We start from the raw sequence: 23,681 nt of genomic DNA, 5'->3' as shown, positions 1-23,681 counted from the left end.
GTTGTATTCAGTTATAATTTGTGTGCATGCAAATTTGCATCCTGCAAACTTCCTTTGACGTATCATGAGCATTTTTAATGTTGTTATATAATTGTGATGCTTATTTTAATAGCTACATGATACATCAATGATAATGAGATTTAATCAGAGGTCAGTGTACCTTACTTCCTCTGACTTCTCCCCACCCAATGCCTGCCCAGGGTACGTACTCCTTATAAGGACATGCGATACAAAAACCCCCAAACAACATTAGCAATGCCAAAAGGAATTCTGACTTGGGCAAGAGGGCTTGATTTCTTTTCCACCACAGCCTTCTTCTGCAGCTTTACTTTTTTGACCCTGAAAATAATTTATCTAGAGTTTCATGAGGAGCAACAGTATATTTCCATTCTATGCTCCCTGGGAGATCAGGCACCGATTTCCACGTTAGAGCTTGCACAAGGAATGATGACTGGAATCTGCCTCCAGATCTCAGCGATTCCTTTGAAATTCCCAGAAGCAAGCTTTCTGGGCAGAAAGGGCCACATGACGGGAAGGCATAGAGGTATGGACAAGCACAAAATGCTGGAAAAGGCTGGCAGAGGGGTAACTGGAGGCCAGGGAAGTGGTGGGCAGGGGGGATGAGGCTGCACAGACAGATGGTAGCTGGGCTGGGGAGCCACAAATGCCAGGCTAGTCCATGAGCAACAGGAAGCTGTGACCAGTCTCTGAAAAGATGATTTTAAGGTAATCATCACTCCAGGGGGAGTGGGATGGAGGAGTTAGCAGGGCAGAGATTTCAGACTATTTTGGTAATTTTCTTTCTAAGCCAGGATAAAAATGTAAATGGTAGCCAACACAAATACAGTTTCTATGTGCCAGGCACTGTTCTAAACACTTATGTGAACTAATTCGTTTAATCCTCATGACAACTTTATGAGATAAATGCCATCATCTCCAGTTTACAGACAGAAAACTGAGGCCCCAAAAGGTTAAATGGCCTTTTAAAGGTGGCAAGAGATGGTGGCTCATGCCTGCAATCCCAGCACTTTGGGAAGCGGAGATGGAATGATTACTTGATCTCAGGAATTTGAGACCAGCCTGGGCAACATAATGAGAATCCGTCTCTAAAAAAAAAATAATATATATATATATATATATATATAAAAATTTAAAAATATGACATTGCTAGCAAATGGTGATGGTGGGGTTTGAAAACAGGCAGTCTGGCTCATCTGACTCCATGAGCCACGCTTGTAACCAAAAAGCTAAGTGTAAGCCACATGCCCAAGGTCTAGACCAGGGCCAGCAGACTTTTTCTGTATAGGGCCAGATAGTCAATATTTTAGATTTTACTCACCATATGGTCTCTACTGAAACTACTCAAGTCTGCTGCTGTAGTGTGAAAGCAGCCACGAACAACATGTAAACAAATTAAATTTATTTATGGTGACTGAAGTTTGAATTCCATATAATTTTCATGTGTCACAAAATATTCTTTTTATTTTTTGGAACCATTAAAAAATGTAGCAACCTTTGTGGATATCAAGAAACTGATTCTAAAATTTATATGAAGACGCAAATGACCTAGAAGAGCCAACACGATATTGAAGAACAAAGTTGGAAGACTGATACTATCTCACTCCAGGATTGACGATACAGCTACTGTGATCAAGACAGTGTGACTGGCAAAAGAATAAACAACTAGATCAACAAGACAGAATACAGAGCCCAGAAATAAACCCACATAAATAGAGTCAACAGAGCTTTGACTAAGGAGCAAAGGCAATATTACAGAGAGGAGACAGTCTTTTCAACAAATGGTGCTGGAACAACAATTTTTTAATTAAAAGAAAATCACTCCTCAAAAGCTTTTGGACCCCTTCTTTAAATAGTAGTATTCTAAAACAAATTTTATGACAGCTAATATACTCAGCACTCTATTATAAAGTTTTTAAAAATGAAATAAGCAGAAGATCTAACCCAGTGCCTGTACAAAGTATATGTCGAAATATGTTAATTATGATGAAAGATGCTCTCATTTGATTATCAAAACAATCCAGCATTATTAGTATAATTTTAAAGCAGCAAAAGTTTTAAATGTTGTTTAGAGGGTTGGGTCTGGGTCCAGAGTTTACTGCTCACTCCGGAATTCAAAGGTTTTAATGAGGCTCAAAAGAGGATGTTTCTGAAGACAACGGGTGTATCCCCACATTTTTTCCTGAAACTGTTATGGAATCTTCTAGGTCTTTTATTTTTTCTGCTGCACTCCCGCATTCTGTTCTGCACTCCCACACTCTGTGTGGTGTTTGTGTGTGTGTGTGTGTGTGTGTGTGTGTGTGCAGGCGCGTGCTTATGTGTGTCTGTTGAAAATTATAAAAGCAGCAAGAATTCGAGAAGTCAGGACCCCAAAGAAAAAGTAAGTACAGAGAGTGGGCTCAGCATTTGATACCAGTTTTATCCTTGAAGCATTTGTCAAATCATGAGTAACAGAAATCAGCAGCCGAGAGGCTAAGATACTGCGCAGAGCTTCAGGCAGTTTAATGGAACTGGGGGAAAACACTGAGTTCAGCACACATCGAGGAGGAGGGACCCTGATGAATATTGCAGGCTTTCAAGTGGAACCTAAAACAGACCTTTGGAGTAGGGATAAACTAGAAATGGGCTGATCTGTAAAAAGCCTAAAGACCAGACTTGAATCAGTTTGATTCCTGATTAGATAGAAGTGATCTGTTCCTCCCTAACTGCCTGCCAAAAGTAAGAGGAAAACCTTTATGGATGAAAATACTACCAGCCAGAGCATGAAAATTATCTAATTTTTTATATACAATGCCTGGCTTTGCATTAAAAAATTTCCAGGAGACAACATTAAATAAACCAAAGCCAAGAGAAAATCTAAAAACAACAGACAACAGATTAGTGAAAAGCAGTGGACTAATAGGGAAATAAATGAAGGAAATCCGCAATCTTTCCAGCTCAATGTTTCGTACCCAGTTACAACAAGAGGTGGTCAAATCAGAAATTTGGACAATGGGGCAATCTAGGAAATAAGAAGTACTGAGATATGCTCCTCACATATCTCTGAGTAACTGGAAATTGATGTATGTGCCAGAAAGACTGAAAGAGCCACATGTAAATCTAAAACCAAGAGAGACTTAAGAATTGGCTATAACTTTGTGCTCATTCTCTAACCTACACACACAGCAAGCAACAGAACCTTATGGTCTCAAGGTGTTTGAACATAACCTCTGTCCAAATCATTGACTGATCACTAAACTATGCAGACTCAGGGACTCCTAGGATGCCAGGCCAAAAAACAAAACAAAACAAAACAAAACAAAACAAAACAAAAATAGGAGAGAGAGACAGAGAAAGAAAAAAAGAAAGAAAGAAAAAAAAAACTGAGCAAAGACATCAGTGGTTAGCTGCACACAATGAGAGAGACAGATTTCACAGTTTAAGTCCAGGCAAGTTATTAAAAAACAAACTAATGACCTTCAGAAAAATAAAACAGAATCCAGAATCGCTATGTTTGATCAAACATGTCTAGTCTTCAAACAAAAGTTACTAGGCATGCCTTGATATTGAAACAACAGTACCAGAAGAAGAAAAAAAGCAATCAATGGAAACTGAGTTGACACAGATGTTAGATTTCACAGGCAAAGTCTTCAAAGCAGCTATTATATGTATTTGAAGAATTAAATAAAGCCACGAAGACAATGACAACAAATAGAAGTGATATAAAATGGAAATTCTGGAGTTGAGAAGTACACTAACTGAAAAGAAAGATTCACGAGGTGGGTTCAGCAGCAGGCTTGAGAAGACAGAATAAAAGATCAGTAAACTTAAAGATAGTAAGTATATTTCTAAAAAATACAGAGGAAAAAAGATTGAAGAAAAACAGAACCTCAGATCTGTGGACAGCGTCAAACATACAAACATACATGTAATATGAGCCCCAGAAGAAAAAGAAAGACAGAGATGGGGTGGGGCGGGGGAAGGTAGGAAATGATTTAAAGATAAAATGGCTAGGCTGAGGTGGATGGATCACCTGAGGTAAGGAGTTCGACACCAGCCTGGCCAACATGGTGAAACCTCATCTCCACTAAAAAAATTTTTTTTAAAAAGTTAGCCAGGCATGATGGTAGGTGCCTGTAATGTCAGTTACTTGGGAGGCTGAAGCAGGAGAATTACTTGAACCGAGGAGGCAGAGATTGCAGTGAGCCAAGATCACACCATTGCACTCCAGCCTGAGCAACAGAGTGAAACTCCATCTCAAAAAAAAAAAAAAAAAAAGATAAAATGGCTGAAAATTTCCCAAACCTCCCACATTTAATGAAAAATATTAAACCACAGATTAAACAAGCTGAAAGAACGTTAAGTAGGATAAGCACAGAGACTCTTACTTACACACATCAACTATAATAGTCTATGTATCTAGGTGTAGTTCTAAAACCAAAGAAAAAATGTTGAAAGCAGCTGGAGTAAAATTCTTCAAGTACAGGAGACCAATCTTAAGATCAGACTGACTTCTCATCAGAAACAATGGAAGCCAAAAGGCAGTAGAATGACAGGCAAAATTCCAAAAGGAAAATGATCCCAGTTGGGACGCTGGTGATGTAAAAAGGAATGAAGTACAGAAGAATAAATATGTAGGTAAACCTAAAATAATATTTACTGTACAAACTGTAGACCAGCAAACTATGGCCCATAGTCAAATCTGCCCACAGCCTATTTTTATATGACCCTGTAGATAAGAATCATTCTTAAATTTTTAAAGGGTTATTAGAAAAAACACAAAGAATATGATATAAAATATATGTGACTCACAAAATCTCAAATATTTACAACCTTGCCCTTCTCAGAAAAAGTTTGCCAACCCTAATATAAATAATAATTTAATATATTTTAGAGTTTAAAAGACATGAAACAAATTGCTTTGTGGGCAGATTTGGATGGAATAAATGGAGTTAAACTGTTATAAGATTTTCCCGTTATCTGGGAAGTGGTAAAAGTACTGATTTATATTAGACTTTAATAAGTCAAGGGTGCATGTTATCACTTTAAACACCAAAATAATGATGAAAATTGTATAATCCACAAGTTAGTGTTGGGCAGGATGGGGTAGTGAAACCTAAACAATAAAAATACTTAATCCTAAAGGAGGCAAGATATCAGGGGAAGGCCAGGCACAATGGCTCATGCTTGTAATCTCAATGCTTTGGGAGATTGAGGTGGAAGGATTACTTCAGCCCAGGAATTCGAGACCAGCCTAAGCAACATGGTGAAACCCTGTCTCTACAAAACACACACACACAAACACACAGACACACACAAAATTATCTGAGTGTGGTGGTGCATGTCTGTAGTCTCAGCTACTCAGGAGGATCACTTGAGCCCAGGAGTTTGAGGTTTCAGTGAGCCATGATCACATCACTGCACTCCAGCCTGGGTGACAAAGTGAGACTCCATCTCAAAATAAAAGAAAAAAAAAAGGAAAAGAAAAAAGAAAAAAATTAGCAGTAAAGAACACAAAACAGGTGCATTGAAACATAGATATTATATTGAAACAGAAGCTGAGGAGGGTGTATGAGAACTTCCTTCAGGATCTGATAGGTCGGATGCCAAGTGGGCTGGCCTTGTTCCATGTGGCCCTCAAACCAGGACTAGACCAGTGGAAGCAAGTTGCCCCTTGGTGGAATAGCTGGAGCTACCCAAACAAGAATGGGCTGCCAGGGCACTGGTCCAAGTAGAAAGTGGGGATCGTGAACACGTGGCACATACACCAGGCAGAGGTTAAGAGCTTGGAAATCCTTGGTCTGATCAACTTCTCCAAGCCTTACTTTCCTCACCTGTAAGGTGAGGTTGATAATGCCTGCCCCATGGAGTTGCGTGAGGATTAAATGCATGTAAACATCCAGCACAGTGTCTGACTCACGGAAAGAACTCAGTAATTGCTAGTTATACTTATAATTTCAGCATCTGAGAGGTGGTTGGCATACACCATCTTTTAGATCCTTTCAGCCTCAATATTCTGGAATTTCTTCACATAACTAAAAGCTCAGGAGTTCATGTTTTTACCTTGATGATGTGAGTCATCCATGACAGCTGCTCTGGGGTGTCACAATAAAGCTGTTCCTGGGATCTAAATGTTAAGCATCCAGACCTGAAGATCCAAAGGGAAACCTGGTGCCTCTTGGTTCTGCCCCACTAACTCTTGGAGCGGCATGAGCCCTCACTCTAGTTCTCTGCTTTCACCAGCTACAGTGCGTGTTCCCACAGTACCCCAAGGCACTGTGGAAGAAATTATTGAATCTCTGTGGCATCATCAAACCCCAATCATGGAATCCCAAGGGAACCTTTCCCTTTTTGAAAGGTTGTTTTAACATCAAGCTCATGGATATATGAAGGGCTTTGAGCTCTTTGAAAAATTCCCACCTGAGTCAGGGCAGTCAGGGGAAAAAAACAAGTACTTTTCCATCCTGATGGGAAAGCAAGAGAAAAACACTTGTGCATGCTCTGAGAAACAGGTTTGGCTGAGATCAGTCATCCAAGTTGGACAGAGGTGTGACCACTGAGGTCCGGAACCAACAAAGCGCCATGGAAACATCAGGTCTTAGCAAAGTAAAACCACATGTGCTTCTCCCTTAGCGGGGCACCTTCTAAAGCAGTGGCTCTCAGCCCATTACCTGCTGCCTAGCCTCCAAATGCAGAGACTCAGATTTGACTGGCTTGGTGGGGCATGGGTATGCTGGGCATGAGAGTTTTTTAAAGCCCCTCCAGTAATGTTCATGTGCTTCCAAGGTTAACAGCCTGACTCTACAAGGAAACCCAACTTGTGTTAGTCCAACAGCTGACCACATATGGGTGGGGTGATTTCAAAAGCAAAATTAAAGCAGAGCATGCTCTCTTAATTTACAGATTTCCTTGATGTTTGTATACTTACGATGTGTCTGGAGTGCGATTTTCTAGCCCCTGTCCCTTCCTTGAGGGAATACAGCCATTTCACGACCTTGATTAAACATTGAATCTATCTGAACACTGACTTCCTCATCTATAAAATGTGAAGAGGACTAGCTTCCCTGTCTTCTTCATGGGGTTGTCATGAGAATCAAAGAACTAGAAAGGGTTGTATAAGTGAGAGAGGACCATACACAAGGGAGAGGTGACTTGCCTTCCTGGATGAAAGGAAGAAGCATCTCCTAGGCATCAGGGAAGACTTTCAAGGCCAACTTATGTGGCACTGAGGTCACTCTTCAGTGCACATTAAAATCCTGGGCTCTTTGAAAAGTTGTAATGCTCTCACTGTGATCTTAGGGGCAGGGTTTATGACCTTTTTGGCATTTTTACAGGCTCAGAGGGCCATAAGTGCATGCAGACTATACTAGCAAGGGTGTGGACAACACTGCTTTCCACTAAGCACTGAGCTGTGCTGGTGAGCTTGGAAGGGGAGGGCCCAAGTCAGCCAGTGTCATCCCCTGCATGGTTTTGAATGATAAGCAGATCCTGTGGGTGACTATGTGCTGCACTGCACAGGGTAGCTGTAAGCTATCACCCTATGTGACCTACAGGGACTGTAGGATGCTGCATGGACCTGTGAGCAGGTGCTGCATGTGACTAGCTGTGGATGCTGAGTCAGAAAACCATGAGTCATGCCTCGCTGGCTGCTCCATTAAAATTCCAGGTGCTCTAAGGCGTACAGGATGTTAGCACAGCGTCCTGTCAGTGTGGTGCTTGGCTAGTCACATGCTGCCACCAGTGGAAGGTGAGAATGAGGAACAGAGAACCCTTCTGAGGTAGCTGGGTTGACCTCTGAATATATGTCTCAGAATTCTAGAGTAGATGAGGTGAGCAGACCTTCAAGATCATCTTGTTTACTAGATCCAGAGAGGCTAGAAAACCTGCCAAAGGCTATTCAGCAAGGTACTAACAGAGTCATGTGTAGAACTGGATTCTCCTTAATCTAGTCAAGTACGCTTTCCCTGAGACCAAAGTCTTTTAGAAAGTATAGAAAGACTTATTACATGTGTTGTCTTCTATCCTGAATTTCCAGAAGAAATCTATTGTTTTGCCCTGTCTGTAGATCAGTATTTCCAGCTGTCTTTATTACCATTAGTCATTCTAGATTTATCATCAGAATATTGGCCAAAGAATGATTTAGGATCAACAACGTCACAACCTTTGGGTAGACACAACCTCTAGTCTGATTACAAAAACATTCGAGATGGCTTCAAAAGTCTCAAATCACAATTAAATACTCTGTCCTGTGCTGATGGCCCCAGAGAGACCTCACCACCAATCACAGACCTCATTCCAGGCAGAGACCAGTGCACCCTCCTGTCTCCATCCCCTGATGCCCACAGATATCCAATATTATACACCCTGTGCCCCAAGAGAGGGAAGCAGTCCCAACAGGAAATAACATATTCAAAGTTTACTTGTAGTTTTGCCCTTGGCCTCACACAAGGGGATGCCTTACTTTTAGATCACATTTTCTTCAACTTCCTCATGGGATTGCTGTGGTTGGATGTGTACTCCAAAGTTCACATGTTGGAAACTTGATCCCCAATGTAGCGGTGGTAGGAGGTGTGACCTATAACATGTGACTAGGTTCTGCCCTTACAGATGGATTAATGTCATTATTGTGGGAGTAGATTTGTTATAAAAGGATGAGTTTGGCCCCTTTTGTCTCTCTCTCTTTCCCTCATTTGCCCTTTTGCCTTCTGCCATGGGATGGCACAGCAAGAAGGCCCTCACCAGATGCCAGCCCCTCAATCTTGGACTTTTCAGCCTCCAGAACCATGAGACTATAAATTTCTGTTCATTATAAATGGCCCAGTCTGTGGCATTATAGCAGCACACTACAGACTAAGACAGGGACAGCTGAGGCCAACCCAGAGCCAGGAAGGAGCAACCTGTAGAAGATAGTCCCATAGTGAAGATGAACAAGCAGACCTTAACGATGGCAGGTTCCAGAGCCCTGACTCCTCCTATAATGATGCCTTCCACAATCAGCAGCAGCTCTAGCTTCGCCTCAGCCACCATTGGCCAGAACTTTAAACAGGACCAGGGATTCCTCAAAGTTGGATGGCGGCAGGTGTGTTAATCAGTGAACCCCAAGAGGAAGGGAGTCTCAGGAAGGGAGACCATCAGGAAGGTCTCCTCCCAGAGACAACTGGGAAGTAGTGGTGTGAAGGAAGGGAGGCTTAGGACTCCTCATTCTCAGAGATGCAACAGTGCAAGAGGATATGGTGGCCTAAGGCATGAAGAAAAGCACTCACCTTTCCCAGAGCCCAGCAGTATCCCTGCTGGGCCCCTTCCTATGATCCAGGGCTCTGTTCACCAAGGTGGTGCCTCTTTTGACTCATGACCTTTTATGTCTGGAGCTGGAGGACTCATTTTGCCCAAAATACCACTTGCATCATGCCACTCCCCTGCTAGAGAACCTTCTATAGCTCCCCATTTCCCACTACAGCAAATTAAAATTCCAGGCTTGCTGCATGATCTTAGGCCAGTCACTCCATCAGGTTAGTTTTTGTAAATGTAAAATAAAAGATTTGGTTTCAATCATTTTAGAAGTCTCTTTAAGCTAAAAGGCACTCTGAAAAACCTCCACTCTCCTTGCACTGGGGTTTAATTGTCCTACCTTAACTCCTCATTTTGCTCCACACCAACCCCACACTCCAGTTCAGCCAGCCTGCCCCTGCTCCTCAAACCCATCATGCCATGCCCTCCCCTCGCCTGCCCTCTCTCCTCCTTGGTGTTTCTCTCAGTCCCACTCACCCTTCCGTGAGCAATTGAGTTTCACCTCCCACATGAGATTCCTCCAGCCTACATTCATCTCTCAGCTCTCTGAATCCTATTGCTTTTATTACAGCTGCTTGCACCTATTTTGGTGCTTAATTCTTCTCCAGTGATTTTATGCGGATCCGTTTTCTCTCCCCAGAGGGTTCCTTAACATTTGATTTAGTAACTACCAGCCAGGCACAGCCCAACTTGGGTTTTTAGAAGGGTGCTCAGACAGTTAATTGACAGTAGCAAAAGTGCAACTTGATGAAAACGGTGATTGACAATAAAGTCCTAAAAATCTACAAGGTACAGATGACATCCCAGGAAAGGAACTTTTGAGCCTCTAGAGAAAACCCCATACCTGTGCTCAGTGTCCAAAGCAGACATTTGGAGACAAGTGTGTGAGCTGAAGTGAGGGGGTGGGGATGGGGATGGAGGCATTGGGATGTAGAGTCTAACTCCAGAGATTCGGGGATGGCTATGCCACCAACTAGGTATGTGACCCAAGCAGGTTCTCCCCGATCTTGCATCAATAATTTGAAGGACTCAGGCCACCAAAGGTTCTCAAATATCCCTTTCTACTCTTATTTAGAAAGTCAGTATTTCTAGAAGGCTTGGGAAAACTTCCTGCAGGAAGGCAAGGAAAACCAACCTTCAGGAAGAACCCTGGGCTGTTGCAAAACCAATGTTACCTAGCTTGTTTTAGTAATGAAAAGGTATCCTTTTCTCATTCAGTGAGTTCACCCAGCTCCCACCGTTGGTTTTGCATTGACAGGCCTGTCATGGGTATGTTACCAAGGCAACAAGTGTTTTTCCCACGGGCATGACAATCTTCTGGGAACTTCTGACCCATTCGAGGAAAATAAAATTCTAGCAAAAATGGTATTTTATTAGATACAATGATTTCTTGCCAACCTGCTTTTGCCAACTGCAGTTTTAAGCTAATGATATTTCAGTTTTATAAGCCAAGACATTCAAAGCAGGAATCTGTTTTCATATGTACTGCTTGTTGAGTCCATTTAAAAGTTTAAATAAAAGTCTAATTTTGGTTCTTCCCTTGAGCTCTATTACATTGTAAGGTAGCGAAAGGTGCTGGCCCTGGATCCAAGCTCAGGACTGACCTCAGCTTGCTGTACTAATTAGCTGGATGATTTTGGACAAGTTACCTAGCCTCTCAGTTTTCTCATCTGTAAAATGGGAAAAATAGCACAGGCCATCTTAAAGGAAGGCTATTATACATGAACTGTGCTTATCATAGAGCTTGGTTTTACTAGGGAGGCTCACACCATGAATTTAGTTTTAAGTGATCCTCAAATGATAACATCCCCAGTGCCCAACAGAATGAACTTATATCTTCTCTGAAGACACTCACCTTCATCCTAGGCCTCAAAGAATCTCATAAGCACATTTTCAAGGAGTCTGAGCAGCATGCAATAAAAAATAACCAGGTACAGTACATAAAGAAATTAGATACATATGAGTAAGAATCAGCAGGAAAACAAAAGAAACAGATCACAAAGACTTTGGATACTAAAATCATCAAAACTGTAAAATTATAAAATGAATTTTTGTTGTTGTTGTTTGTTCGTTTTTTGAGACCAAGTCTCACTCTGTTGCCCAGACTGGAATGTAGTGGTGCAATCTCGGCTCACTGCAACCTCTGCCTCCCAGGTTCAAGCAATTCTCCTGCCTCAGCCTCCTGAGTACTGGGACTAGAGGCACACACCACTATACCCAGCTAATTTTTGTATTTTAAATAGAGATGGGGTTTCACCATGTTGGCCAGGCTGGTCTAAAACTCTTGACCTCAAGTGATCTGCCTGCCTCAGCCTCCCAAAGTGCTGGGATTACAGACGTAAGCCACTGTGCCTGGCCTTAAAATGACTATGTTTTTTAAAAATAAGACAAACTTGAAGTTTTTATGGGGATCCAAAGTTATTTAATTACCAATTTGGTAAGAAACTAAATGTAAGGGCCGGGCGTGGTGGCTCAAGCCTGTAATCCCAGCACTTTGGGAGGCCGAGACGGGCGGATCACGAGGTCAGGAGATCGAGACCATCCTGGCTAACACGGTGAAACCCCGTCTCTACTAAAAAAAATACCAAAAAAAAACTAGCCAGGCGAGGTAGCGGGTGCCTGTAGTCCCAGCTACTCAGGAGGCTGAGGCAGGAGAATGGCGTAAACCCGGGAGGCGGAGCTTGCAGTGAGCTGAGATCCGGCCACTGTACTCCAGCCTGGGCGACAGAGCGAGACTCCGTCTCAAAAAAAAAAAAAAAAAAAAAAAGAAACTAAATGTAAGTTAAGCTTGAAAAATAAAAAAACCAGTTTCCAAAATCTTCAATGATCAGAGTTAACAGAAAATTAGACACAATTGAAGGAGATTGAATAAACTAGAAGATGTATCATAATAAATTACTTAGAATGCAGTATAGAAAGACAAAAAGATGGTAAAGTTGGGAGAGAGGTTAAGAGACATGGTACATGGAGTGAGCAGGCCAAACGCCGTGCTGGCATTCCAGAAGGAAAAGGCAGAAATGATCGAGTAGAGGCAACACTTCAAGAGATACTGGTTGAGAATTTTCAAAACTGATGAAAGTAATCAAGCCACAGATTCAGGACACGCTAAAAATGCCAAGCAAGATAAATTTACATAAATCAATGAACTAGAAAACAAACATACAATATAGACAATGGTATATTTTTCCAAAGATGGCCACAGCATTTTATCTCATCCTGTATGCCCTTTTGCAAAGTGATTTTTGCCATTCTTCCCATCAAGAGGTGGCGTCTATTTCCTTCACTTTGAATCTAGGCTACTACAGAAACTTGCATTGACCCATAGAAGCAGCAGAAATGACTTTGGTGCCCGGACATTAGAAGGCTTTGTGGCTTCTATTTGTGCTCTTTTGGGACTTTGGGTCCCCATGTAAAGAAGTCCAGACTGTGCATACAGAAACAAAGGCCAAGTGGGGGAACACGAAGACACCCAGTTCCCAGTACCAAGTCCCCAGACATCTCATTTGGGGCCCACCAAGTCAATCCCAGATGATACTATGTGGAACAGGGATGAGATGTTTCTGCTGAAGTCTTCCCCAGCTGCAGGTTCACAGAACTGTGAGTAAATAAAATGGTTGCTACTGTAAGTCACTGAGATTTGGGGTATTTTGCTATGCCTCAATAGAGAACGGTGACACAGAAGATCAATAAAAGCCAGGCATGGTGGCTCATTCCTGTAATCCCAACTCTTTGAGAGGCTGAGGTTGGAGGACAGCTTAAGCCCGGGCATTCAAGACCAGCCTGGCCAACAAAGTGAGACCCCATCCCTACCAAAAAAAACTTTTTTTAATTAACAGGTGTGGTAGTATGCACCTGTGGTCCCAGCTACTTGGGAGCCTGAAGAGACAGGATCTCTTGAGGCCCAGAGGTCGAGGCAGCAGTAAGCTGTGATCATGCCACTGCACTCCAGCCTGGACAGCAGAGCGAGACCTTTCTCAAAAAATACATACATACATACATACATAAATTGGTTTGAAAAAATAATAAAGTGGACAAACTTCTAGTAAGATAAATCATAAATAATCAGTACCAGAAACAAAAAGAAGGACATGACTACAGAAGCTGCAGGTATTGAAGGGATAACAGAAAGCCATACACAAATTTTATGCCAAACCACTTGCAAATTTACTCGAAATGGACACATTCCTAGAAAAAAAACCTTCCGAAGTGAATTTAAGAAAAAGAAAATATGACTAATTCTATAACTGCTAAAGAAATTGAAGCAGTAGTCACAAATCTACGGAAAAATAATATTCCAGGCCCAGATGGCTTCATTGGCAAGTTCCACCAAACATTAAAAGGAAAAAAATCCATTATTATTACACACTATTCCAGAAAACAGAAAAATAGGAGCACTCCTAAATTCATTTTATGAGACTGTAAAATATTGGTACCCAAATCCAGCAAGGGCAGAGAGAAAAAAGAAACTTACAACTCAATCTCATTCATGAACATATAAGAAAAATAACCTGAAACAACTGTTAGCAAACTAAGCTTAGCAATATAAGGAAAAAAATACACCATGATCAACTAGATTTTATGCCAGCAATGCACGGATCATTCAGTATTAGCAAGTCTATTAATATAACTCAACATAATAGATCTAAGAGTAAATAATTACATGATTATTTCTATAGACGCTGAAAAGGCCTTTAACAAAATTTAATATGAATTTCTGATTAATTAAAACTCAAGGAGGTAGAAATTTATGGTTATTTCCTTAATATGAAACACATATATATATGTTATGTATGTACGTATGATTCCCAAAGGCCATCATCTAACTGAATAGGAAAATATTCATTTCCCATTGCTTTTTGTAACCTTAAGACCACATGGTCCTTAAAAATATGAAAACATAATCAAATTACATTGTAATAAGATAAATTAAAATATTTCTTACCTGTAACATTTGCAAAAATTCTAAGTCTTGACTGCATGTTTTATTGTCAATATAGCTTTATTGTCAAGCTATGGAAAAATAAGCAATTTCGTATATATTGTTGGTAGGAATGCGAACTGGTACAATCCTTACAGAAGGAAATTTGTTACTATCTAACAAATCTATATGTGTGTTCACCCTCTGACCTAGAAACCCCAGTTCTAGGAATTTATCCTAAGTCAGATGTATAGCCTAGCATAAGCTGAACTTGAAAAAGATACATGCATATGACTGTTCATGACAGTATTATTTGTAATAGCAAAATATTGGAAACAACCTAATGGCCATGTTGGGAGGCTGGCAGAATATACAATACATATTGGAATATTCTGCAGTTGGAAAAAAATAAAGATCTCTGAACTGATATAATATTATTTTCAGGACATACAATTAAGTGAAAAAAATCAAAATGCAAAAAACACGTATAGCAAGTCATCTTGTGTAAGAATAAAGGAAAGTAAGAATGTATTTTCTCAAAAAGAAACAAAAGATATTAAACTAATAAAATTGGTTACCTACAGAAATGATAGAAATGGGATAGAAAGGGTAGGGGAAGGGGATGGGACCTCTCTGAGTACATCTTTTCATACAGTTTTGACTTTCGAACCATGTTAATGTTTTATATATTGAAAAAACACAGTAAAAAGCAAGAATGGAAGAAACAAAATTAAATACAAACAGACACACTTAACTGTATGCCAACTAGGTTGCATAATTACGCAGAGAGAACAAAAAAATAATTCAAGCGATTTTGAACACAATGTTTTGATGATACACCCTGAGTGGGATATATTCTAAAGGACGGAAGAAGGGCAAAGGAATTTTGAACTTCATTTGTTGTTAGTGGTGTTGTCACAGCAATTCCAGTACTGTGTTGTAGGTATTGTAGGATTCAGCAAGTGAGTAAATTCACTGATGTGTTTGTAATCCAGATTTGTGTTGTGGGCGAAGGACAATACAAATATGGAATGAAAGAGGGAGATGAAAAAGTGTAATTCTACCTAAATGAAAGACATCTTTATAAATTTATTGCGTGTTTTTAAAAAAGAAAACTGTATTTCTTAGTTTTGTCACTGAGCAGGCCTAGACAATAACACTTCAGCAGCAGCAAACATTCCCAACACCTGGACCTTGGTTTCCAAATAACACTCCCCTATCAATGGAAGCCTTGAGGAAACAGCTGATTCCAGGTTTGGGATAGAGGAAATACGAGGTTAGCTGGGAAAATCTTGTACCATGAAGTTTAAAAGTGCTTAAAAATTGATAGGGACACAGAAGTCACCTTGAAGAGGCTCTCACTGGCCAAATCTGTAATAACTTGGACATCAAAATGAAAAATTACAGGCCTGGATTACAATACACAGGTTAATAAGAGTCCATAAATGAATTTCTTTTCTTTTCTTTTCTTTTTGAGACAGGGTCTCACTATATTGCCCAAGCTGGTCTCCAACTCCTGGGTTCAAGCTATCCTCCCTGCTTAGCCTCCCATAGATGAATTTCATATGAAAAAGACAAGACAAAAAGGAGTGGGGAGTTCAGTTAAATATTTTTTAAGTGGGGAAAAAGAGGGAATCTCTTTTTTATGGAGGAAACCCAACTAACAATAGCAGAAGGAAGAAGGAATGATAGAAAAATCACTGTCTTACAATCACCATGGTAAAAATTTAGGCAAGAAATATCAATGGGGCCGGGCGCGGTGGCTCAAGCCTGTAATCCCAGCACTTTGGGAGGCCGAGATGGGCGGATCACGAGGTCAGGAGATCGAGACCATCCTGGCTAACACGGTGAAACCCCGTCTCTACTAAAAAAATACAAAAAAACTAGCCGGGCGAGGTGGCGGGCGCCTGTAGTCCCAGCTACTCGGGAGGCTGAGGCAGGAGAATGGCGGGAACCCGGGAGGCGGAGCTTGCAGTGAGCTGAGATCCGGCCACTGCACTCCAGCCTGGGCGACAGAGCGAGACTCCGTCTCAAAAAAAAAAAAAAAAAAGAAAAAAAAGAAATATCAATGGATGCTAAAAAATCCCTGGGAAAAAGGGTAGTCACACAGTCTCCCAGTATCTCCCTATGGATGATTTATAAACCACATGGGGAAGGTACCTTCACAAGGGAAAAAGGTCAGGCAGCCGCCACCTTCACCAAAGTATCAAATTTGTAATCACCAACTGGGGGATTCAAGAACATCACTGTTTGTTGTTCACACACAAAAACCAGCTGAAGACGTTCATCGACACAAAATAAACAAAAAGCTGAGAGAACTATTCTTCTTTTTTTTTTTGAGACGGAGTCTCGCTCTGTCGCCCAGGCTGGAGTGCAGTGGCCGGATCTCAGCTCACAGCAAGCTCCGCCTCCCGGGTTCAGGCCATTCTCCTGCCTCGGCCTCCCGAGTAACTGGGACTACAGGTGCCCGCCACCTCGTCCAGCTAGTTTTTTGTATTTTTTAGTAGAGACGGGGTTTCACCGTGTTAGCCAGGATGGTCTCAATCTCCTGACCTCGTGATCCACCCGTCTCGGCCTCCCAAAGTGCTGGGATTACAGGCTTGAGCCACTGCGCCCGGCAGAGAGAACTATTCTTGATGAAAAGAGATTAAAGAGACAGGACAAATAAATGCAACGTGTAGTCTTTGGTAAATCTAATAAGCAATGACTGAAGAAATGAACAAAATAATAAAAAGTCAATTTATTTAATTCACAACATTAGCAGATGAAAGGAGTAAGCCACGCAATCATCCCAGTAAGTACAGAAAAAGCATTAGATGAATTTCAATATCCACTTCTAATTTTAAAAAATCTCTTAGCAAATTTGGAATAAAGGTTTCTTAATCTCAGAGCATATCTACAAAAAAAGCCTTCAGCAAACAACACAATTACTGATGAGAAGTTAAATATTTTCCTTTTTTTTTTTTTTTTTTTTTTTGAGACAGAGTCTGGCTTTGTCACACAGGCTGGAGTACGGTGGTGCAATCTCGGCTTACTGCTACCTCCACTTCCCAGATTCAAGCAATTCTCCTGCCTCAACCTCCCGAACAGCTGGGATTATAGGCAACCACCATCACGTCTGGCTAATTTTTGTATTTTTGTAGAGATAGGGTTTCACCATGTTGGCCAGGCTGGTCTTGAACTCCTGACCTCAAGTGATGCACCCACCTCAGCCTCCCAAAGTGCTAGGATTACAGGCGTGAGCCACCATGCCCAGCCTAACATTTTCCTTTTGAACTTGGGAATAAGATAAGAATACCTCCAATCATCACCTCTTTGAAAAAAATAAATGTGCAGGTACCAGCCAGCACAGTAGGGTAAGAAAAAGAAATAAAAGGTATACGGATTGAAGAAGAAGTAACAACACCGTCATTATTGGCAGGATTATGTGTGTTAGGTTGGTGCAAAAGTGACTGCTATTTTGCCGTTGCTTTGTTACAAAGTAATAGAGCGCTAATCCAGACTTGAGCCTGGATTCTCTATTTTATTTTTTAAAAAGTCAATTGGAACAATGCTATGTGCATTAGCTCTTCTGGTGGGAGCATTAAGTAGCATTACAAGTAATGGCAAAACAGCAATCACTTTTGCATCAACCTAATAGAAAACCCAGAAGAATATACAGATACATTATTACAATTTATAAGTTTAGTTGAGTTCAAAATCAACACAAAAATTCATTTTATTTCTATATATCAATAACAAACATTTTCAAAATAAAAATTTACAATAACAAACATTTTCAAACTAAAATTTAAAAACCCACTTGCCACACAACAAAAATATCTAAACCTGTGAATAAATTTAACAAAATACGTCCATGCCTGCAACAGAGAAAACCCTGAGAGGCGTTAAAGATCTAAATACATAGTCATGGCTTGAAAGACTCAATATTGTAAAGATGTGTATTTTCCCCAACTTGATTCATAGAATTCAAAGCAATCTCTATCAAAATCCCAACAGGTTTTCTCCAGTGGAAATTGCCAAGCTGATAGTACCATCTACATGGAAATTCAAAGCCAAGGCATTTCTGAAGAAGAAAAAATAGGAAGACTTCTTTTCTCAAAAACAGAAGTTAATATAAAGCTACAAAATTAAGACAATGTGTTATTGGCCCTGAGACAGATAAATGGACTAATAGAGCAAAAAAGAGTACTGACAGACTGCACGAATCTTTAATGTACAGAGGCAGCCCTTCACAGTGGTAGGGAAACAACTGATTTTTCAATAAATGGTACTGAGACAATTGGGTATCTGCATTTAAAAAAAATGAGGGGCTGGACGTGGTGACTCATACCTGTAATCCCAATGCTTTGGGAGTCCAAGACAGGAGGATTGCTTGAGCCCAGAAGTTCGAGACTAGCTTGGGCAACATGGTGAAACTCCTTCTCTACAAAAAATACTAAAATCAGCCAGGCGTGGTGGCATGTGCCTAAACACAATATTTTGATGATATAACCTGAGTGGGTGTGTGGTCCCAGCTACTTGGGAGGCTGAGGTGGGAGGATTACTTGAGCCTGGGAGGTTGAGGCTACAATGAGCCATAACTGCACCACTGCCTTCCAGCCTAGGCGACAGAGTGAGACTCTATCTCAAAAAGAAATAATAATGACAACATTGGGTTCCTCTCATATACTATTCATAAAAGTCAATCCCAAATGTAGGGGGATTGACTTAAATGAGAAAAGTAAATTTATAAAGCTTCTAGAAGGAATTATAGGGTATCTTCATGACCTTGAGATAGGAAAGGAGTTCTTTAAGATACAAAGAGCACAAACCATAAAGGAAGATTTAAAATACATATACTTAAGAATAAAGCCTGGGCACGGTGGCTCATGCCTGGAATCCCAGCACTTTGGGAGGCCGAGGCAGGCGGATCACTTAAGATCAGGAGTTTGAGACCAGCCTGGCCAACATGGTGAAACCCCGTCTCTACTAAAAATACAAAAATTAGCCAGGCATTGTGGCAGGCACCTATAATCCCAGCTACTCCGGAGGCTGAGGCAGGAGAATCGCTTGAACCTGGGGGGCAGAGGTTGCAGTAAGCCGAAACCAAGCCACTGCACTTCAGCCTGGGTGACAGAGCCAGACTCTGTCTCAAAAAAATAATAATAATAATAGAGAATATACAAATGGAAATGGTGGGACTACATATGATAACAGAACTCTGAGCCACAGTCGGCAATCGGCCAGCCCAGACAACCGAACTGCAGCCTCTGCAGCAATCAGCCCAGAATGGTCAGGTTTGGTTAATGACTGCCATCTTCTCCATTTTTTGCTCTGCTTCCAACTCAGGACCACTCAGAGAAAGCCAGATAAACTCCCAACTGGATAACTTCAGATGCCCTGCCTCTACTCAGCTGGTCCCCAGCTCCCTGAAACCAACAACCTCCAACCAGATCAGATCTGAAGATTTCCCTTTTTTTCCACTGTGAAGCTTTCCCACTCCCCTGCCTGCCTTTGAATCTTGGCCAAACATAAGTTATGTCTTGCTACAGCAAGCTCTGAATAAATAGCCTCTGTTTGTCCTCATTTGGGTGGTCTTCATTTATTTACACAAAATTAAGAATTTTGCTTATCAAAAGTCCCCATAGAGTAGGACAAGCTTCAGAGTGGCAGAAGATATTTGTCATAGATGTAACCACCAAAGAGCTAGTGTACAGCACATATGGAAACTCCTAAAAAAATCAATAAGCAAAAGACTTGAACAGGCATGTCACAAAAGAGAAACTCAAACAATCAATATGAAAACCCTCCTTGGCCTCATTAGTAATCAAGGAAATACAATCATCCTGTTCTGAAGGCATAGCAAGCATCGCCATTCTCCCCCATGGCTCAGAGCAGTCACTGACTTGCCCCAGAGGAGCCTCAAGCCTGGATTCAGACCCTAGGCAGGCCCAGGACTCTGTCCCGTGCTCCTCCTCTCTCTCTGGGGAGTTAAGGGCAAGTGCCTTCTCACTCCTAGACCCCATCCTCTCATCTGGAGAAGATGAAAGATCATCTTTAAGGCCCTTTTCAGTTTAAAGGAGTCTGCCTTCCTATGCAAAGGGAGAGCAAAGGGAAAGTTCAGCACTCTGTTTCGTAGCACTAAAGAATGTAGGCAATCTTTTAGAATTTATCTTCCGGAAATCTGTCTTCCTTTGTCCTTCAGCAAAAAAAAAAAAAAGGTCATAAATAGTAACAGTATTAAATGTGCATTAAATAGTATCAAAATGTGCCTAGTAGTAGTAGCAGTAATATTTCCTTTCTAAGGATGAAAAAAATCAAGGTCCAGAGAGGTGGAAGAACTTGCCCAAAGCCACACAGCACAAATAGAATCCAGGTTTTTTTTCTCGTACCATGGTGCTGCTGCCCGACTGCACCTCTCTCCTATCCCAAGATCTGCCTCTGTCCCGGCAGCCTTTCGGACGTGTAACCCTGTGCAGTCATCCTCTGCATCCCATTCCACAGGAGGCAAACCAGCCTTCTTATTCTTGAACTGTACGCTTTGTACTTCATCTCACCAAAAGCACACATTCCTTTCGCACGTCCCTTGCCTAAGCAACATGGGACACCAGCGGGGCTAAACCATGGGTTGTCCTCTGAGCAAAAGGCATGCTTACCTTGTCCCAGAAGCAGCAGCAGCTCCAAGAGGAAAACGCCTGGCTGCAGCCCCATGCCAGAATGCTCCAGGTGACTCAGGCCTCTGGAAGAGCTGCTCCAGCAGATGGATGGGCTATCACACCTCCTCCTGCTTTTATGCTCCTCTGTGTTCTGATAGTGCACCTGTCATAAATTTTACTGTGTTCACCTTTGAAAGGGGGCAGTGGCGGGCTGTAAATGATAAATATTAACATTCAGATGAAAGAGTTCTTAAGGCAGATGAGTCAAAGATGGGTAACATGTTCTAGTCGTAGACACTGACAGACCAGGGCTGCATAGCTGCCTCCATACAGCCTTCCATGATGGCGGCTGCCCGGAAATTGCCAGTGTTAGGGTCTGCTGGGAAGAACGCAGGCCTGGGAATCCCAGGTGCTGGTCGGAATTCCAAATCAGCCACAGCTGTGGGAACTTGGGTGTATCCCTTAACGTGGCCTCAGCTTTCTCAGCTGTAAGCCAGGAGATCAAAAGCACCTTGTAACAACTGTAAACCATAAAGCTACCTTCAAACGTGAAACGTGCTCCCCCCGTGTCTCAGCCGCTCTGCTAGGTTCCCTGGTTTGCATGACACAGAGAGGTTTGTTTCTGGTCCCCCCATTTCCAAACCCATGGGTGGCCAGTAGTGTTGGGCGGATGTGCACACCGTAGATTTGTTGTCTGCATATTGAATTCAGAGGTACAAGCCAGAGAGGGAACCAAGTTTGATGAAATCAGCTGTTTCCTTTGGGCAAACTAAGTCAGGAATGCTGGGCTGGGTCCCAACTGGGCAGACAGGGCTGGCATTTAAAGCCTGAGTGACAAATACTCTTGAGAGTAGAATTTAAATTTTTTACACAAATATCAATAAACAATTGCCTTGGTTGACAGGAACAAATATATTTAAATTATCCTTACTTTCTGGCCACACTTGTGGGCATGAGGCTGGGATCCTGACTTCGGAGGTCTAGCTAAGACTCTGGGGCTGGTTCCCATGACCTAACCTCAGATCCTGATCTCCTGGCTGACCCACTTTTCTCATATTTAAAAGTCACAGCCAGGCACAGTGGCTCACACCTGTGATCCCAGCACTTTGGGAGGCTAAAGGAGGAGGATCACTTGAACCCAGCAGTTTCAATACCAGCCTGGGCAACCACGTCTCTATAAAAACTAAACATAAATTAGCTAGGCATGGTGGCATGCACCTGTAGTCCCAGCTACTTGGGAGGCTGAGGCGAGAGTCCGAGAGTTCAAGGTTGCAGCGAGCTATGATTGCACCACTGCACTCCAGCCTGGACAAGAGCAAGATTCCATCTCAATTAAATAAAAAATTAAAAAATTACAGTTATAACCTCTATTGTCTTGAGTAGAAAGTGAAGACGAAGTGGGTGGCCCTTTGTTCCTGAATCTCTGGTTTTAGGATATTGTCTCCCTTTCTCAACTGCTCAGAAAATGTGTGACTTGTGGGTCACCACTGATTTAGCCAATGCCAAAGGCTTAACCTAAGCCTCAGTACTGTAGGGGGGTATTGGGACATGCCAGAAGTGTGTGGACACTGATACACTTAGTCCAGCTGGCCATCAGCTAGTTCCAGAGCCTGGAAGAGGGCAGCACATGCAGACACACAGAAAAGGAAGAAGAAAATACACCCGAGGCCAAGGTCTGTGGGGGCCAAGTGAGCACAGATGCCCCTGGACATGTAGACACTTGTCAACTTCACTAAACTGCCCCCAAGTTCAATGAGAAGCCAGAGCTGCTGTCCCACTACTAAGGATGTCAGGAGTTCACCCAGCTCCACGCCACCCGCAGCTTTGAGGAGCATCACTGAACTTGCCTGGGCTGAATAGGCCAAGGTCCCCGCTCATGTGTAGGCCAGCTAGCGGTGGGGTGGGAAGGACATGGCACATGGGCAGAAGTGAGTTGGTTCCACGCTCCAGGTACTCGCTCCATCTCTAACTGCTTCTCTCCAGGACTACCACAGCCCAACTGGGTTACCATCCTTCCTCTAACCTCTTTCACATTTAGAAAAATTGAGAAATGCCTTAAAAACATTTAGATTTTTGGGAAGGCATTTGGTACAGGAGAGACTGGATGTCCTTTTAGGTAGAATAAATCTCGGAGTCCCATCCATGCATCAAGGAATCCTCACCAACTGTGAAGCTGTGGGGGAAGCAACATTTCTCAGGCACTCCTTTTTTTTTTTTTTTTTTAATACTTTAAGTTCTAGGGTACATGTGCACAATGTGCAGATTTGTTACATATGTGTCCATGTGCCATGTTGGTGTGCTGCACCTGTTAACGGGTCATTTACATTAGGTATACCTCCTAATGCCATCCCTCCCCTCTCCCCCCACCCCATGACAGGCCCCGGTCTGTGATGTTGCCCACCCTGTGTCCAAGTGATCTCATTGTTCAATTCCCACCTATGAGTGAGAACATGCGGTGTTTGGTTTTCTGTCCTTGTGATAGTTTGCTGAGAATGATGGTTTCCAGCTTCATCTGTGTCCCTACAAAGGACATGAATTCATCCTTTTTTATGGCTGCATAGTAGTCCATGGTGTATCTGTGCCACATTTTCTTCATCCAGTCTATCATTGATGGACATTTGGGTTGGTTCCAAGTCTTTGCTATTGTGAATAGTTCTTGGGCACTCTTTTTAAAAATTTTTTTGAAAAATAGAGATGAGGTCTCACTATACTGCCCAGGCTGGTCTTGATCTCCTGGGCTCAATCAGTCCTCCCACCTTGGCCTCCCAAAGTGCTGCATTTACAGGCATGAGCCACCTTGCCCAGCCTCTTGGAACCCTTACAAGTATGGCAGCTTAACT

General features: G+C 42.0%; 1 protein-coding gene across 1 annotated transcript in view; it reads right to left on the bottom strand.

Annotated features, from left to right (window-relative positions):
* Positions 1-20,896, bottom strand: part of PLB1 (phospholipase B1) — a 150,099-nt gene extending 129,203 nt beyond the window's left edge. The window contains exon 1 of the mRNA XM_021924506.2: positions 20,842-20,896. Within this exon, the coding sequence (XP_021780198.2) occupies positions 20,842-20,896 (55 nt within the window). The remainder of the gene's footprint in view (positions 1-20,841) is intronic.
* Between the last annotated feature and the right edge of the window lie 2,785 nt (positions 20,897-23,681).

This window comes from Papio anubis, chromosome 14 (genome assembly GCF_008728515.1).
Source record: "Papio anubis isolate 15944 chromosome 14, Panubis1.0, whole genome shotgun sequence".
Classification (NCBI taxonomy): domain Eukaryota; kingdom Metazoa; phylum Chordata; class Mammalia; order Primates; family Cercopithecidae; genus Papio; species Papio anubis.
The sequence above is the reverse complement of the archived record's forward strand: the minus strand, read 5'-3'. Positions and strand labels throughout refer to the sequence as shown.